Source organism: Notamacropus eugenii, chromosome 5, assembly GCF_028372415.1.
Source record: "Notamacropus eugenii isolate mMacEug1 chromosome 5, mMacEug1.pri_v2, whole genome shotgun sequence".
NCBI lineage: Eukaryota > Metazoa > Chordata > Mammalia > Diprotodontia > Macropodidae > Notamacropus > Notamacropus eugenii.
In genome coordinates this window covers 10,708,426-10,726,637 of record NC_092876.1, presented here as the reverse complement: position 1 = coordinate 10,726,637, position 18,212 = coordinate 10,708,426, and the positions used below count along the sequence as shown (strand labels likewise).

General features: G+C 46.4%; 1 protein-coding gene across 2 annotated transcripts in view; it reads right to left on the bottom strand.

The window, feature by feature from the left end:
* LOC140503311 (uncharacterized) overlaps positions 1-18,212 on the bottom strand; it is a 43,410-nt gene that overhangs the window by 4,020 nt on the left and 21,178 nt on the right. The window contains exons 1-4 of one of the 2 annotated variants that reach the window (XM_072607190.1): positions 10,237-10,312; positions 8,967-9,054; positions 3,463-3,595; positions 2,234-2,329 (exon numbers count right to left, since the gene is read on the bottom strand). In XM_072607190.1, coding sequence (XP_072463291.1) covers positions 2,234-2,329; positions 3,463-3,595; positions 8,967-9,014 — 277 coding nt within the window. In that variant the 5' untranslated portion in view covers positions 9,015-9,054; positions 10,237-10,312. Of the gene's footprint in view, positions 1-2,233; positions 2,330-3,462; positions 3,596-8,966; positions 9,055-10,236; positions 10,313-18,212 lie in introns of those variants that run through there. The other variant, XM_072607188.1, reaches the window with a different exon arrangement.

The window sequence follows — 18,212 nt, the reverse complement described above, 5'->3', positions numbered from 1 at the left end:
CATTGTCATCCTCAGGCAGTCCCAACATAAGCACTACCTTTCAGCACTCAAAGAACTTGCAGATACAACAGAGAGAACTCTGTTGTTAATATTGGAAAAATCATGGGGAACAAGAAAGGTGCCCAAAAGATAGTGTGAGGAAACTGCGATGATTTTGGAAAGGAGGAATTCAGGAATCCACAAACAGCCAAGTTTGACACAGACACCTGACTGAATTCTAGAGTAGATCCCAAAGCACATGGCTATGCACAATGGAAAAGCGAGGGTGAAAATCAGCCAAGCCACACTGACATCGCTGTTTTTGCTGAAGGGGCTTTTAGCCCACTGGACTAAGTGGCCATGATACAGTTGTACTTTTGCTACCTTCTTCTAAAGAGCTGTTAAATGAACTGTTGTCTAGACACAGCTCCTCCACACAGCTAATTTGTTTTTAACTTAACATGCATCCCAAATCTTTTTTATTCCACTCTATTTAGTCCAGTGTTTTAGCTTATTGGCCCCTTTTACCATCTCCTGAAGAACTTGTCATAGGGATGACACAGTCAGACAAAATGGCACGTTTAGCTATACAACTTTATCACATCTTTTTACCTCTACCATTGGGGCAGCTAGGTGGTGCAGTGAATAGAGCACCAGTGCAGGAGTCAGGAGGACCTGAGTTCAGATCTCACCACAGACACTTGACACTCATTAGTTGTGTGACCTTGGGCAAGTCACTTAACCCTAACTACCTCATCCTGGGTCATCTGTAGTCATCCTGATCAATATCCGGTCACTGGATTCAGATGGCTCTGGAGGAGAAGTGAGGCTGGTGACCTACACAGCCCTCCCTCACTCAAAACAAAGTCAAGTGCAAGTCATGTCATCATTTCTCTAATGGCATGGGCTTCGGCAATGAAGGATGAACACACACATACACTTCTACCACAACAGAAGCTGTGAAAATCTCCTCTCTGTGTTGTATTCCTTTCAGGGATTTGGACGGTGCCATGGATCTATTAAGCAATGGAAAAGTAGGTAGAAATACGGCTTCTGGCCAAAGAGACTCCCAAAGAATGGTGAAGGAGAAAGCTGGGTTATAATCTCAGCCTACCTAGCCCCTCTCAGAGCTGCCCCCATCCCTCTGACTCTTACATGATTTTGGCAAAAGAGAGTATCTTGGGACTGACAGTTAAACATCATATGGGCAGGAGTCGATGTCAGGTACTGAAAGGGGATTAATAGCATCATTCCTGAGGGGACCTAGATAAGTAACAGATAATTAACTCTGATGAGAGAGCAAATCTATGAGGAATTTGAAGAGTTAACTGTCATCTTTTAAAGTTTAAAGAACTGCCATAGAGTGGAGAAGTTAATGTATGGAGAGGACAGGGAAGAATTTGTGAGAAGAAAGTGTTTAACATTGTTTCACTCCTGATGAGGAAACAGGGTTAAATCTTAATTTGTGGTGTTCCTTAGTTGACATTTCTGAGAGGAACAGATTCAAACATTCTGATGAGAACTGACTGGTCACCCAAGGGTTCTGATGTTTGAGGAGCTGGCAGCTGAAAAGAGAGGAAAATGACTTTTCCTTCATCCACTTTGCTAGAACGCAGGGGTGACTTTGGCTACGATTGTCAACATTTAAAACACACTCTTTTACGATTCTTTCTTATTGGCAATTATTGGTATAATTAATTTAGTTAATGTATTTAACAATGTTAACATATTGTTACTACATAATACTGTTAATAAATTAGAAAGCCAGTAACAGGGATAGGTGTTAAACCTATCAGATTGGTGTTTCAGAGTGAAAGGAATAACCTAAGTGAGGAGTTTTTCCCAGTTCTTCTGAGGTAGGGCTCAAGTGAATTAGTTGAAGAATTAAAGAGATTTTACATTTTAATGGCATTTTCAGAATGTACACTTCAATTGCCTTTGAACCTGGTAAGAGAAAGAATAAGGTATTGAGTTAATATCAGTGACAATGGGTTTTGGGTGTTTGTCTTCCAGAGTTGTGATAGGTATTGGATGATACTTCCATAATTCTCGGTAGGAGCTGTGATATTTAGGGTCTTGTTTATGGGATGCCTACATGTTGACTACAGATGCCTGCTATAAACGTCTAGGAAAGCCCTCGTGCTGGACAGCATCAGATCTTCCAAACTAGGTGCGTTGGAAAGGTACTTTGAAGAGATTCCAGAAAATGATTACTTAAGCTAATGGCCACAGTGGGCTGGTTTTACTCACTCACCTGCAAAGGCAGCTCTTGGGTCTTCTCCCTCCAGAACCCATGGGGCTTCCCCTTGCTCCAACTGGGAGATCACATCCGGTTTGCAGACAGGAAGCCCTGCTCATGGTAAATAGGGAACTGCTGAGAAGAGAGGGAACCTCAGAATTCAGACCTTTGCAGGGAAAGTAGCCCATGCGAGGAAGTACCAGAGTACTGTTCACAGGACAAGGACAACTGGTATGGTGTTCCTGGGAAGTTTTGAAGTGGAAGGGGGTAGGGAAATGGGGAGGTATGAATTATTCAGCCAATTTAGAATCAGAAAGAAAATTAGGCCATTTGTCCATCTCTCTGATGAGGAGCATGTGAACATGGATTTGCACTGGGATGTGGGGGAAACTGGATCAGATGATACGATCCTAAGACTGGGAGTTGGATGGACCTCAGGGGCCAGATTGGGAAGCTAAGGTGAGGGAGAGTTAGTGACCTGCCCAAGGCCACACAGGCAGTCAATGACAGAGGCAAGATCAGACATGCAGATCAGTCTGTCCAAAAGTGAAATGGACCCGGCTGCCATGGGAGGGAGCAGCTTGGCCACTAGGTGGTACAGTGCTTTGTGTTATCTACTTGGAGTCAGGAAGACATGAGTTCAAATCCTGGTTCAGATTCTTAGAAGGTGTATGACCCTGCACAAGTCATTTAACCTGTTTGCCTCAGGTTTCTCATCTGTAAAATGGGGACAAAATGAACACTTGCCTCACAGCGTTATTGTGAGGACAAAAAGAGTCAACCCATAAAGTGCTCTGGAAATGCTATGGTTCTATAGAAATGTTCATCAACTAGGGCTCCCCTTCACTGGGGGACTTCAAACCTCACCACCTGTCCCCCAGGCAGGGGGCACCAGATGGCCTCTGAGGCCAGTGCTGACGCTGAGGTCTCATGGTCCTAATTTTATCCTTCATCCAAAACAACACAGAACACATATGTGACAGACTCCACAGTAACTCAAGGAAGATTTTAGTTTCCAATTACACAACATTGGAGGAGAACAGGGGGCGCAAGGGAGGTGTTCTGTCTTTAAGCCCCCAAAGGATCAGGAATTTCTGGTCTCTAAAACTGCTAAACATTTAAAGTATTGTACAACGTGTAGGAAGGGAAGGGACAAAGAAACTCAGGCTAGGAGCTGATGCAGGGTCTCCAGGGTAGCTGTGGAAGGGGAAGGTGGAGGGTGTGGGGGGTAGGGGTATTCTTACCCAGGGAGACCAGGTTCCCATAGTTCTCCAGCATCACTTCCTTGTACAGTTTCTTCTGAGAGGCATCCAGGAAGCACCACTCCTCCTGGCTAAAATCCACAGCCACGTCTTTGAATGATACAGATTCCTGAACCTTCCAAGATGACAAGAGTGAGAGATAGAAGACACTTTAGAGGTCATCTGGTTCAACTTCTTTTTCTGAGACACTGCCCAAAGGCCACATGACAACTAAGAGGCAGGCTCATGATGGGTACTCAGATGATCCAATTCCCAGGCCCAGCTCTTCCTGCTACGCCATGCTGCCTTCTGTCTTCAGTTCTAAACACTGTCTCCTTGTGGGAGACCCAACCAAACCCTGCACCTCACTCTAATTACCAAATCACATAACTGGGGTGACACCCTGGGGTCATTACATACACAACAGTCATATCTGAGAAGCAGTCACACACACCAAAGATGAATTTCTAGGTAGAGATAATACAGCAAACATTCTTCATTCCTAACTGGTGCTATTTCTTTCTTTCTTTTTTTTAATAACTTTTTTTACTCACTTAATATCTTATTTTTTCCAATATTTTTCAATGTCTTATTTCTTTCCATGTAAAGATGGCTTCAACATTGACTTTTATAAGATTTTGAGTTCCATTTTTTTTTATTCTTTTCTCTCTCCGCTTCCCTATCCCCAAGCCAGCAAGCAATCTGATACAGGTTATACATGTACAATCACATTAAACATATTTCTACATTAGTCAGATTGTGAAAGAAGCATAAGGACAAGAGAAAAACCACAAGAAAGCAAAAAACAAAAAAGCAAAAATAGTCTGTGTCGCTCTCTGTTCAGACTCCATCAGAGCTCCTTCTCTGGATGAGGATAGCATTTTATATCATGAGGCTTTGTGAATTAATTGTCTTAGATCATTGAATTGCTAAGCAGAGATAAGGCTCTAACTCTGAAGAATGTGAATTTGAATATATGTGACCTCTTCATGGGATTCATTATTTGCAGTAATTGGGACCTAGCTGTATTTGGGACCTTCTCTTTTTTGGTTGCAAGGATAAAAGAAAGAGGATTATATAGTCTCAATAAAGGAGTTTGATAGGACACCTTTCTTCTCTACCATGACCCAGGAAACTCACTATTGAGATGACCTCATCATTCTGGGAGATCTCATCAACCTTGGGAATCCACCTCATTAGGCTCCAACCTCTCTCTCACCCTCTGCCTCTCTGATTGGAGGCTGGAGTCATGGGCTCCAAACCTCCATTTTAGGAGAGACCCTGGCTCAGAAACCTCCTTCTTTCTCACCTTGCTGTACAGCTTTGGGGCTTCTCTGACTTCTCCACCATGCCCCTAGGAAGATCATTATTGGGACAGCCTCTCCTGCCCCCAACACACATACACTTTTCAGCTTCCTTTTGGGTTTTATCTTTCCATGAGAAGATAAAGGGACTGTCTCTTTTTCTGCATCTCTATCCCCAGCTTAACACAGCACCTGAACACAGCAGATGCTTAAGTAAACGTTTATTGACGACTGACTATTTTTTGTAGCACTGTTCTTAATTGCTCTCTAAAAGATTCACTCAGTTGACTTCTAAATCCAATATCGGTCAGGGATTTATTGATTTCTTTAGATCTTCAGATTTCTTTCTGAGATACGGCTGTTTTGGACAGTTTATATTTTGAAAACTTGGTTATTTTCCATCTTAGAGATTTCCATCCATCTCCTCACATGCGGTTTTGTGGCTATCGGATTTTGCAGTATGCAAATCTTTTTCCCCCCTCTGTTATGAATTCACTCTATTTTTGATACTTAGCATAGCACAGGGCACACAGCAGGCACTTATGACATGCTGAATGATTCTTCTGAAAATTTATTAATTTGATTTTGTTGTTTTTATGATGAATTTTAACATTATTATCAGTTTCATCTCAGCAATTTTGAATGCTTCAAAAGGCCAACTCTTAGCCTTTCTATAATTTTTTCTATTTATTCTATTTTCTATAATTTTCAAGATTTCTTCACTGGTACTTGTTTGGGAGCTATTTGATTTTTCTAGTTTATTTCAGGTTCACATCATGAATGCTCTTTTTCTATTTTGTTAATTTCTTTAGAAATACCTTTTCCCTCTCAATTATGCTTTAGCTTCATCCCATCCTCCAAATATTGTTTCTTTATCATTCTCTTTAACATTTTGATTACTTGTCAACTCATTCATGATCATTTGAGAAGTGGTAGGCATTCCCTTTCGTTCGAGGTCTTTAAGCTTATGCTAGATCAGGTAAGTTGTAGTGGGAATTTCTTTTGTGTAGGAGTTGGATTAGATGAACACTGGGATCCTTTCCAACTCTCAGATTCTGAAATTCATCAATCAGAATGTCATTATCTAAATTTAAATTTATATTTTGTTTCCTGCCTTAGCCACCACACTCATGTTTGTAAAGGTCTTTAATACTGTGGTCTTTTTAGACTGATTTATGAGTTCTTTTCATCTGAACCCACAAGTTTTTCTAAACTTAGCATGTGATGCTAAGAATAGGTATATTCTTGAATATTCCCATTCAGAAGTCTTTTAAATCTAATTTTCCCAACAGTCATTTTGGTCTATGTTTTCTTTCTTCTTAGATTTATCTGGTTCTTAACAAAAAAGAATATCAAAGTCTTTGTTATTGTATTAACCTTAACTCTTTTTCGTTAAAAAAATCTGGAGGCTTTGCCATTTGGTACAGGCATATTTATTAATGACGTAGTTTCATTGTTTATTATGATTTTTAAGGGTAGAGTCTTCCAGTCAATTTCTTGATGTTGTATGTTTTTAATGTTGCCTTATCTGAAGTCCTGACTGCAACTCATGCATCTTTGCAAAGAACTCAGGAAAAGAACATTTAATTCCAGACCCTCATATTTCCTATGTCTCTAATTTTCACATCTTCTCCCTTTATAAATTCTGCTGCCATTGTCTTGCTTTGTATTAGGAAATTTAGTCCATTCCATGGCCCGCTATGTACTGGTTGCCATTCAAAGCCCTTTACAACCTGGCTCCAACCTGTCATTGGGTTATTCCCCACCATGCACAGAACTCTCTGTGTGGTCAACCTCATCCACTGACTCGGTATCTTGGGACACACTGTCCTTGTCTTCCACACCCCCTGGGATGCCCCTTCTGCTCACCCCTAACCTTATTTACAGTACAGCTTAAATAGCACTGCCTACAGGTGGCCATTCAGAGTTTCCTGACCTCTCCTCCCAGGTGAACAAATGGAAGGAAGGAAGGAAGGAAGGAAGGAAGGAAGGAAGGAAGGAAGGAAGGAAGGAAGGAAGGAAGGAAGGAAGGAAGGAAGGAAGGAAGGAAAGAAGGGAGGGAGGGAGGGAGGGAGGAAGGAAGGAAGGAAGGAAGGAAGGAAGGAAGGAAGGAAGGGAGGGAGGGAGGGAGGGAGGGAGGGAGGGAGGGAGGGAGGAAGAAAGATAGATTTTTGCCTTTTGTGATATAGTATTCCAAGATCTCCTCTGTTTTTTAGTAGAAACCATCGGGTCTTACACAATCCTGACTGCCTTTCACTCTCTCATTTCTAACCGGTTGCCAAGCCCTTCACAAACTTTACCAAAGTCCTCTCTCAATACTAATTGTAATAACGAGGCCTAGGAGGATGGAATGGAGGCTTCTTTTGGACCTTCCCCATTTACAACTTGTTGCTGCATGGTTATTTGTATACTGTCTCCCCCATTCATGTGGAAACTCCCTGAGGGCAGGGGCTGTGTTTTTGCCTTTCTTTGTAGCCCCATTGTTCAACACAGTGCCTGGCACATAGTAAACGCCTTACAAAGGCTTGTTAAAAGCTGGGATAACTCTTGGTGGGGGGGGGGGGGGGGGGAGGGGCGCTGCTCAGGTGGAACAGGGGAGACTGGGTGTGAGGGAGGGAGCCATAGAAGGCTGGAGGCTGCCAGGCTGCCAGGACTATAGCAGGAGTCCAAGCCAAAGCTGAAAGATCACATTCCCCTTTGGAGGAAGCTGGGGTCAGGGGAGGCCCCTGGACCTGGAGAATGAGGCAGCACATGGAGCTGGGTTATCCCACAGACATGTAACATGGGGCTTCTATGAAGGTGTGACTTAATCCATGTCATGTGGGGCTCAGGGATCAGGCAGGCACAATGCACAGGGAGCACGGGTGACAGGAGGTGCTCCTTAGGAACCTGGTAGGAGGAAGAGAACTCTTGCCACTAGAGAGGGCCAGCCACAGCCTTGGGCCCCCTCACCTTCCAGCCGCCCTCAGCCCTCATGCCAAGGGCAGCTTTCCAAGGCTCAGTTTTCCTCATGGTTCTATTTCTCTCTCTTCGGTCCTGGGGGTTTCCTTGCCACCCCAGCTTCCACTGAAAGGGAAAATTCTGTAAGGCTGGGGTTTTTAATATTTGTTGTATTAAAGATTCCTTTTCAGAATCATGTTTTTAACTGCACAAAATGAACGATGAAGTATTACAAAGGACACTGATTATGTTGAAATACAGTTATCTAAATGTTTAAAAACATGCTCCAGTCCTGTGAGCATTGGAGCGGGGCAGCGGTTTAAAAACTTCCTGGAGTCAGGAAGACCTAAGCTCAAATCTGGCTTCATACTTACTAGCTGTACGACCCTGGGCAAGTCGCTTAACCCTGTTTGCCTCAGTTTCCACATCTGTAAATGATCTGGAGAAGGAAATGGCAAACCACTGCAGTATCTTTGCCAAGGAAACTCCAAATGGGGTCATGAAGAGTCAGATGCGACTAAAACGACCGAACGATAACAACGCATCTCTGCTTTAAAGGGAAAAATCCCCCAACAGTTTTCCTTCTAATCTCTCGCTCTTCCAGAAATAACCATATTAGGTTGCGCTGGTAGCCTCCAGTTCTGTCAAGCAACTGAGACAGTAGAGGTGGTGATGTGAAGAAGACCAACATGCTAGTCTTCTATGGTGAGGTCAAGCGGCACTGTGGCCAGCTATGGCTGATCAGACTGATATGAGATTGAAGGCAAAGAGTCTGTCTGGACGCTTGGAGTGGGGATGTCTCTAAACCTGTACACCTCACGTTTCTTTGGAGCTGCTGCAATTCTGCTCTGTAACAGTATAGGCACTGCAAGGTTAACTGTTTCTTGTGGTCAGTGGTGAACAGCCATTTCATTTTTCTTTAGCCCCTTCCCCCATGGGAATGGAGGGAAGCAGGAATTCTGTATATGACATTCTTGACACTACTGCTCTTCTAAGAGTTGGCCAATAGGGCTAACGAGTGCCCTGCCTCTCTTCCAGCTTACCTCACCACTGCCACGTTCAACACCAGAGGTCTTTGGGAACTCTGGGAAAACATCTGTTAGGCTTCTACAGCCAGGTGCTGTATCTCCATGGCAATGCCATGTGAAAAGGCAGCCAGTCTGGGTGCAAATATCAGATGCTCCAAGGTCCCTTCCAGGACTGGGACCCTTAAACTCAACCTAACTTAACGGGAATGGATCAATGTGTGTCGAGTGAACTTACCTGGGCCATAACTCTCCTAATCTCAACGGCCACTCCCTTCTCCTCCATGCTTCCCTCTTAGGTAAGGCCTGAATTTTCGTGGGCTATGCTGGGGAGAGAGAAAGAGTCATTAGGGAGCATGGCTATCCTCGAAGCTCTCAGGCTGCCAGCAATCCTGCTCAGAACCCCGGGGGGTACCTTCATTTTACTGCATTTGCCAACCCAGGCTTGGAGGGTAGGACTGACCCAGAGGCTCCTGACTGGTCTTTGTGGGAGCCTTCCTTGAAGTCCCACCTCTTTCCTTACAACTTACAGCCAGCCATCCATATCACCTTGTTCTCTGAAGCTGAGTCTATAGACCTGTATGATGCCGAGGGCAGGGCCCTCCTGGGGACTTCACTCTTGGGAGGTTCAAAGGAAATGTGAGTCTCCCCAGTAATTCCTCAGAAATCAAAATGGGGGTGGAGGGAGTGTAAGATACCCAAATCACCTAAGGGAAGCAGCAGGGATCATGCTTGGAAACTAAGAAATCCTGAAAATAAACACCTTCAGCCATCCTCATCCAGTCCCTGCTTTTCCCCATACTTGGAGATGCTGGGGCTGGGAGGGGGCCTGACCCTCCTCCACTGCTGCCCACCCCCCAGGCCACAGCCTACCGCAGAAGAAGCCCTGGGAGAGGGGGCTCTGGAGAAGGCTGCTGGGGAGGGGCAGGAGGCCGCAAGCTGGGATGTAGCCAAAGGCAGTGGGGAAGGATAGACATGGGTCCCTGCGGGGGGCCTGGGGCTGGGGGAGCAGGGAGCGTGGGGTTCTTGATTCCAGATGGGGCGCTTGGTTAACCAAGATCCGGGGGGGGGGGGGAGGCCTGGTCTCTAAAGGAGGATGGGGGGGCAGGCTGGGGTCTGGGGAAGCCTGGCGGGGGAGGGGGCAGGAGACATCTGGGGCCCGGGGGAAGGAGGTGCCCGGGTCCAAATGAGGAGCTGCAGGATGGGGTGTGCCTAAGGGGGGCAGGGGACGCCTGGGTCCTTGGGGCGGATGGGGGGCTGGGGATGCCTGGGGATGCCTGGGATGGGGGTGAGGGGAGAAGGGGCACCGGGGATGCCTGGCGGGGGTCACGGGGACGCTTGGGTCCGTGGGGTGGCAGAGATGCTGGCGGGGGGGATGAGGAGAACAGGGGACGCGTGGGGTGACGGGGACGCCTGGGTCCTTGGGGCGGATGGGGGACTGGGGATGCCTGGCCGGGGGGTGACGGGGACGCCTGGGTCCGAAGGAGGTGGATCAGTGCCTGACTCACCTGGCGCTACCAAGAGATGGATGAGAAAGAGGAAATGGAAGAAAAGTACATAGTGGGGGATTCTGGGAAATGTAGTCCGAGGAGCAGAAGCGGCTTCTGCGCATGCCCTGGAGCCACTCCCACCTCCGCCCCCGGAGGGGATATTGACGAGCCTCTGGCTTAATGTCCCGGAGACACGTGGGTTCAAATAACCCCAGCCGGGGAAGGCAGGCAGCTAGTCTGAAGGAAGAGTTGGGGGTCGCAATGGTCCCTCTGCACTCTCCCCATCTGACCTCATCTGGACAACCGTCCTCGGTTCTGGACACAAAGACAACTTCTGGGTACAGGAGCAGCTCCCTGAAGACACCTGGGGGACCCTGGGTCACCCTCTGGTCCTCAGTTTCCTTACCTATAAAATGAGGCCCTTGGGAAGGGGCTGGGGGTGGCAAGGATGTCTGGGTGAGGGGAATAAGGGGGACACGGGAGGCCTGCGTCCCTGGGGGTACACCTGAAGCTGGGGTGGCCTCTGTGCTGCGGGTCTGTCCAGTCCTGCGAGCATCGGAGCGGGGCAGGGCAGTGTGAGGGGGCTGGGGGCGTGAAGCCTGGAGGAGCCACCAGTGGGGTGGGGGCGTTGGGTCTCCCCGCCCCACGTGTCCCTGCTCTAGGGAGCTGCTCAGCAAAGCTTTCTTCTTCAAGCACAGGCCTCAGGTGTTATCCTGTACTCGGTGAATTCCAGTGGCTCCCTGTTATCTCCAAGGTCAAGTATAAAATCTCCTAAACCACAGAACTAAGGTTGTGAAGTGCTCCGCACAGCACCTAGCACATAGTAGGTCCCATATGAATGCTGATTCCCGTCTTTTTTCCTGCTTTTGGGCATTGGAAGCCCTTGAAAGCCTGACCAGGTCCTGCCTCCTCCGTCTTCTCATGCTGAACTTTGTAGAAATGGCGTTGTCCAGGGTCCCAGACCTGGCAGAAGATCCTCCCGCCAGCCCACCCCGCCCTGCCTGCTCTCCCTTCTGACCCCCCCCTCCTGGCTTCCCTGGTTTTCTCCTCCAATGCCTAAACCTGCCAGTCTTCAAGAAGGGGGCTCCATGGTCCAGCCTTCCTCTGAGACTGCCTTCCGTCGACCCCGTTCCTCCTTTGTAGGTCCCCAGACATCCTCCTGTTTGTATGGAGACTCCCCCATTAGACTGTGAGCTCCCTTCCTTTAGGCAGGGTCTGTGCTTTGTCCTTCTCTGCATCCTCAATGCGGTTTGGTGCCTGGCACACAGTAGGTGACTCATAAATGCTCAATGACTAAGTCAGGCCACCACAGCTGTCTTCAAGGAGTTGAAGAGTTGCCATGGGAAAGAGGGATTAGATCCACTCTCTGGCCCTCAGAGACAAAACCAGGAATAATTGGGGGGGAGGGGGAGAAGGGGGAATTGCAAAGAGGCAATATTAAGCATGATGTCAGGACAGGAATAAGCATTTTTTAAGCACCTACTATGTACCAGGCACATGCTAAGCACTTTACAAATATCTCATTTGATGGTCCCAGGGTCATAAGTACTATTATCACCCCCATTTTACAGTTGAAGAAACTGAGGCAAACGGTGACTTGCCCAGGGTTCTACAGTCAGTGGCTGAAATTGGATTTGAACTCAGGTCTTCCTAACTGCAAGCCATGTGCTCTATCCACTGTGTTGTTGTTGGGGTCATGCCTGACTCTTCATGAGCCCATCTGGGGTTTCCTTGGCAGAGATACTAGTGTGGTTCACCATTTCCTTCTCCAGCTCATTTTATAGATGAGGAAAATAAGACAAATAGAGTGAAGTGACTTGACCAGGGTCACACTGAGGCTGGATTTGAACTCATGAAGATGAGTCTTCCTGACTTCAGGCCTGGCATTCTATGCACTGGGCCATGTAGATGAGTCTTCCTGACTTCAGGCCTGGCATTCTATGCACTGGGCCATGTAGCTGCCCCCAGAGACCAAGTGAGAGACAAGAGTCCAGAACTCTGCCTGGGCCTTCTTCCTGACTTCCTCTTTACTCCCTCTTCATGATCACGTCAGCTCCATAGCATTCAACAATCAGGTAACTCCCAGCTCTCTGGCTCCTGCCCCACACGACCCACAGCTGGTGGCCACAGGCACCAGGAGGACCCATCAACATATCCGAGGCAGCACTGGTTGTTTCTTCATCATCTACTCCTCTACCTAAGCTGCTTCTGCAGGGGGCACTGCCAGGTGTTTACACTTCAATGCTGGGAGTCTTGGACCCTTCCCTCTCCCTCTCTCTCCCCTCCCCCTCCAGCAAATTGCTGAGTCTCTCTGATCTGTCTCTGACACATCTCTCGCATCCATCTCCTCTGCACTCCCATCACAGCCACCCTCATTCAGGCCCTCCTGATCTCGTCTCAGTGATTCAATGGACTCCAATTGGCCCCTCGGGTCCCCATTCCCCACCCGGCTGCCAAGCCCACATGCCTAAAAGGCTTGCCATTATTCTACTCTAGAAGCTTCAGGGGCTCCCTGTGAGAGGTGGAGATGGCAAAGGAGAATAAGTATTTAGGTAAGTATGTGCTATGTGCCAGGCTCTGTGCTGGTCATTTTTGGAAATAGGGTCTCATTTGATCCTCACAAGATCCCTGGGAGGGGGTGCCATGATCATCCTCATTTCTAGAGCCTCCTATACGTCATTGAACTGAGGCTTGAAGGGATCTAGGGGTGATGAGGGAGAGTCTTCCAGGCATGGAGGACAGCCTTCACAGATGGCATTCTGCCTACAGGGAATGGCACAGAGGCAGGGAGGCTAGGGCACAGGGTGTCATGGGTTAATCAGCCTACAAAGGCAGCCAGAGTCATGCTGGGATGGGCTGAAGTGCCAAGCCAAGTCTGGAATTGGTCCCAGACATAATGGGAAGACCTTGGCAGGAGAGTGACATGGTCAGATGTGTACTTCAGCTTGGCACTGTGGGAGGGAGGGATCAGAGAGAAGAGAGGCTGGGGTCCATGAGGCCAATCAGGATGTGGCTGCAAGAATCTAGGACTGATGAGGCTGAATGAGGGCTGAGTTGGTGGGAGGAGGAAGAATTCTTGCTGTCAGACTGGCCTGTCTCCAAGGGTGGTGATAGGGGAGGGGGGCAGGTCCTTGATTTCAGAAATCTTTCCATATGAATACAAAGACACTTTCATTTGTCATGCAGGAAATATAGACAACCCACATAAATCATAGTTTTTGGGGGAGTGGGGGTCCTTAACAACTTAGAAGAGTGTACGGGGGTCCTGATACCCCAAAGTTTGAGACTTGCTGGCACAGATGGACATGTAGTTGGATGGACAACCCAGAGTGTGTATACATCAGGAAATATCTTAGACAGACACTGCAAATAGGCTGTATTGCCTCTGTGGAACTACATGTTCTTTTAATGCCCCAGTTTCTCCAGGAAACATCCATCTTTTTTATGTCAACATCCTTGAGGCAGCCAGGTGGTACAGTGCATAGTGCTGGGCCTGAGGTTGGAAAGGCCTGAGTTCCCATCCAGCTTTAAACACTTTTGTGTAATCATGATAAAGTCACTTAACCTCTCTCTGCCTCAGTTTGCTCACCCATGAGGATAATAATAGCACCTCTCTTCCAGGGTTGCTGTGAGAATCAAATACAATTATATATGTCCGAATCTCTGCAAACTTTGAGAGCGCCATATAAAGGCCATCCACCATCATCATTAATCACCAGTCTGCCTATGTCTGGCTGCAAGTGACACATGACGACCATCAAGAAACTGCTGCTCATGCAAAGAATGGACTTCAGAAAACAGACTTAAGGAGTGAACATTGGTGAAGAAGATGGTGTGGACACACACACACGCACACACACACACACAGATGCAAAAAGTATTGGGAGATCTATTACAGAGCCTAACCTGAGGAGGCACATTTGACCTCACAGGTCACTAAGGTTTAATGAGACCTATGACTGAAATATGGTACTAAATGTTCAAAGGAAACATGATAGAAAAAGTGTGTGCATGTGCATGTGTGCACATGTGTGTGTGTGCATGTGCATGTGTGCACATTGTGTGTGTGTGTGTGTGTGTGTGTTGGGAACTGTTTGGGGTGTAAGCTCAGTTTTCACGTGGACAGTCTTGGGCAGGTAAAGGTGAGGACTTCTAAACCTCAGAGTTCTCATGAGGTCCCCCAGGGAACAGCTGGGAATTGAGGCGTGAAACACGGGCTATCTCGTGCATTTCCACCTCTTCTCAGTGGGAAACTTGCTGGGGAGAGCATCCCACCCTTGAGATTGGCCCGTGGTCTGAGCACACCTGTTGTTGACTAGCTAGGGGCTGAGAGGAGGCACGGTATTCACGTGCAAACTATGCGGTGGGAGAGCTTAAGTAGGGGCAGGAAAGCCTGAAGGCGCTCTTTGTGCTGAGGGGCCCTTGGAGGGAAGAGGGCCCCCCCCCCCCCCCCTCTTCCGCTCCCATCCTCTTGCTGTACGATCCTTGCCCCTTGGGAGGAGGAGGATTCCTCTCTCCTGAGGAAGAATTCACCCTGCACGTGTAACTAAGACCCTGAATAAAGCCTAACCCTTGTTCGACTCTGGAAAGTCTCTTCTCTCAACACGTTATCCGGCTGATCTCTGAAGACCTGCGACAGGTAAGAAAGGCTCGGGTAGCCCTTCAGTCTCTAGGCCGAACAGGGAACCAGCACTGAACATTCCAAAGGCCCCCTCCCACAGGGAAATCCGGTGAGCAGAGGACAGGAAAGTACTTAGGTGAATGTTAATGGAGGCAGAAACAGAGGGAAACTGTCATTGAAATATAGACTTGATACCAATTGGACAGAAATAGGGAATCAATGAATACAGGAGATGAACCATGAGTCTGGATGAAGGTCCAGTAGCAGTGGGAGACTTCCTGTCTGGAGATCTGCTTCAGCAGCTGCTGCCAAAGGCAGAGCTGTTAAAATTTCTTTGAACTGCTTGGATGATCATTTACACTAAAAGGCAAGGGAACCAACAAGGGGAACTGCTCATCTCCCCCCCCCCCCAAACTTGATTCTCCCCAAAAAGAACAAACTGACTGGTGGTGTGGAAATGACAGGGATTGTAGGAGATATACCTATGTCCAGACTGTAGTCTGTGACAGAGCGGAGGACAAGTGCATCAGTGTGAATGCACCCCAGCATCTGGACCAATAATTCTCAGCAGATTTCACAGAGTTTGGAAGAAGGAGAGGCTAAGTTCTGCTGGGGAAGTCAGCCCACAAGGGATGGGAAATCCTTAGGAATGAAATATTCTGAAGACCCAAAGAGAAACAACGTTGCTCTGATGTTCAAAAAAGGGAAGAAAGTCTGCAAATGATAGGACAGTGAGCTCGATTTCAATTACAGGCAAAACTCTAGAGTTTGTTACTCAAATCAGACAGGTGTGTGATGTCTTCTCTCTGCCTGAGTGGTCTGCAGCACAGTCCAATATGTATCTTTCCCTTTGAGCCTCTGTTGACCTTTAAATGTATGCTCTACCTACCATGTTTCTGCCCCCTTCCCTATTCCTGGATTTTCTCACATGAATAATCTTCCACAAGAGACAATGTTATCATGATTTCCTCCCTTTATGTATTTTATTATTTTTGGATATTTCTATCCAAAGTCATAGTAGAAGCATGATATCCATTGTACCAAGTTTCAGTGACATTAATCCTTTCCTTCCTTCTCTAAATTATTCGATATAGCTGTACTGCCATTCTGCTTCTTACATTACAGCTATTTTCTGTTATCTATTATCTAGAAAGCTGGATAGACATGGGAAGTTTCCTCCCACCCTCTGTCTCAGCTTACAGTCCTTTTACTATATATGAAAGAGTCTAGGCAAATTAATCTCTAGACATATTCTATCCTTAGAAAAGAGTCTATTCCTAGATTTCATTTATTTGTAATTCTTACATTTATGATACTCCTATTTAAATCCTGATCCTTACATCCACAACCTGTCCTGTGACACCTTCAATTTAATCCATTGTTCACATCTCAAATTAGCCTTTATCTACTGAAACTCATGTCTTTTGAACAGCAGCAATGATGAAAACAGATGTGTGTCTCTAATGTCTTCAGTTTCTTGCCTGAAATTTCACAATTCTTGCCACACTTCCCAGGGAAGCAATTTCTGGGGAGAAGGGTCAGCCTTTCTCACTACCTGCCAACCATCACTCACAGGAAAGGCACGCCAGCCTAGCTGAAGCACTGAAGCATCATAGGGAAAAACAGGAGGCAGCATGTGCCAGACAAGTCAAACCATCTCAACCACTATGTTGATCACCTCTCCTCAAATCCTGAAGGAGAGAGCCCAGGACCCTGAATCCCAGAGCCGTAGGAATAAGCATATAGCTTGGCAACATCTCCTGCAAGTGCTAAAGAACCAGGAAAAGAAAGTTTTTGCCATCAAAATCCTTGGTACTGTCAAATGGTTCAACATCAGAGACTGATAGAATTTTATCAGTAAAAATGACATGAAAGAGGCATAAGCATCTGTTTTCTATCTGCACCAACCTTCCACTGGTGGTCTCCCCATTTAGAATGTGAACTCCTTGAGAGCAGAAGCTGTTTTGATTTTTCTATTTGTATCCCCAGGGCTTGGCATAGAGCAAGTACTTAATACATGTTTCAGGCATGGGAGGAGAAACATTTGTCTCTATGTAAATCAGTAAAAGCAGATCATCCAATCTGGACGCATGCTCTGAGAATAAACCCGACCTTTCTAGGAATTAACAATGTCTAGTGAATAAAGAGCTGTCCCAGGAATCCTCAGCAGGCGTCACCAAGCATTACAGCTGAAACTGCCCCATCATCCCTTCCTGGGATGTTCTCAGTTTAGATGCCTCTGGATTTTTTCATGGACATGGCTGCATGCATGTTCATAATACATGTATGTATGCACACAGATGCAGGAATACATGCACACAGGTGCATACACATGCAACACACGTGAATATATGTGTATACATTCATTCATTCTCCTCATTCTGCATGCTCTCTTCTCAAAGCATCCAGTTTTCTGCCCTACAAGGAAGACCCCTGGATCTAATACTTCACTCCAAATGATCAGAGGTCTTTCTTCCCTTTTCCTGGGGCCTTCTTCCAACCTCCTGACACAAATAAGCATTCCCTTCTGTGATGTTGGATTCTTTCTTCCTCCCCTTTTCCTCTTAAGTTCTTCACTCATTTCTTAAAGGACTCCCTTTTCGTTTCTGATAATCTGGTTTATGCAGAGGTACTCCTGAACCTTCCTTACTCTCTCTCTTCTGGGAAGGAGGTGAGGATATATTTTAAGGTTTGGTCATATATCACAGCATCCATAAAAACTACTGTAAAATTCTTCTTTCTCTCCATCCATTTTGGAAGCAAGAATTTCAGGTCCTCTGAAATTCTGACTGGTGGTTCTTATGATCCAAGACTTGCGGTGGCTAAGAATGTCTTTCGGGGGTATGAAATTCTGATGAGGGACATTCCCACAAGTATAATAAAAAACCTGGAGTGCTTGGATAATGTCTATTTAGATAGACTGTGAGGACCAAAGGAGTCTAATCTTGGGATATTATTATATAGACCACCTATAAATCAAGGTGAAGCACTTAGCACTGAGCTTTGAGTATAGTAATCCCATAATAAATGCTTTTTTCATTCATTCATTCATGGCAGTACTGGAACCTGGGAATTACTTGGTTTTCTCAATTAAAAATGGGAAATCTTAGAAATATTGGGTCTCTTGATTTCTGAAGCCTTAAGTGACAGCAGAAAAGGAATACAGAATTATGAATGGGATAGGGTGGGAAGCAGGTTCTGTGGCCCTGATGACTCAACTCACAACCTTTTTCTTTTTAAATTGGTCTTGTGATAACATCAAGGGAAGGAGGGAAAATTGTGTCTAAATGTTTCATGCTTAAACTAGCGAAGTCTAAGCTCTCAAAAATTTCATTAAGTTGGCAAGGCTTTGGTTACTAGCCCTACAACAATG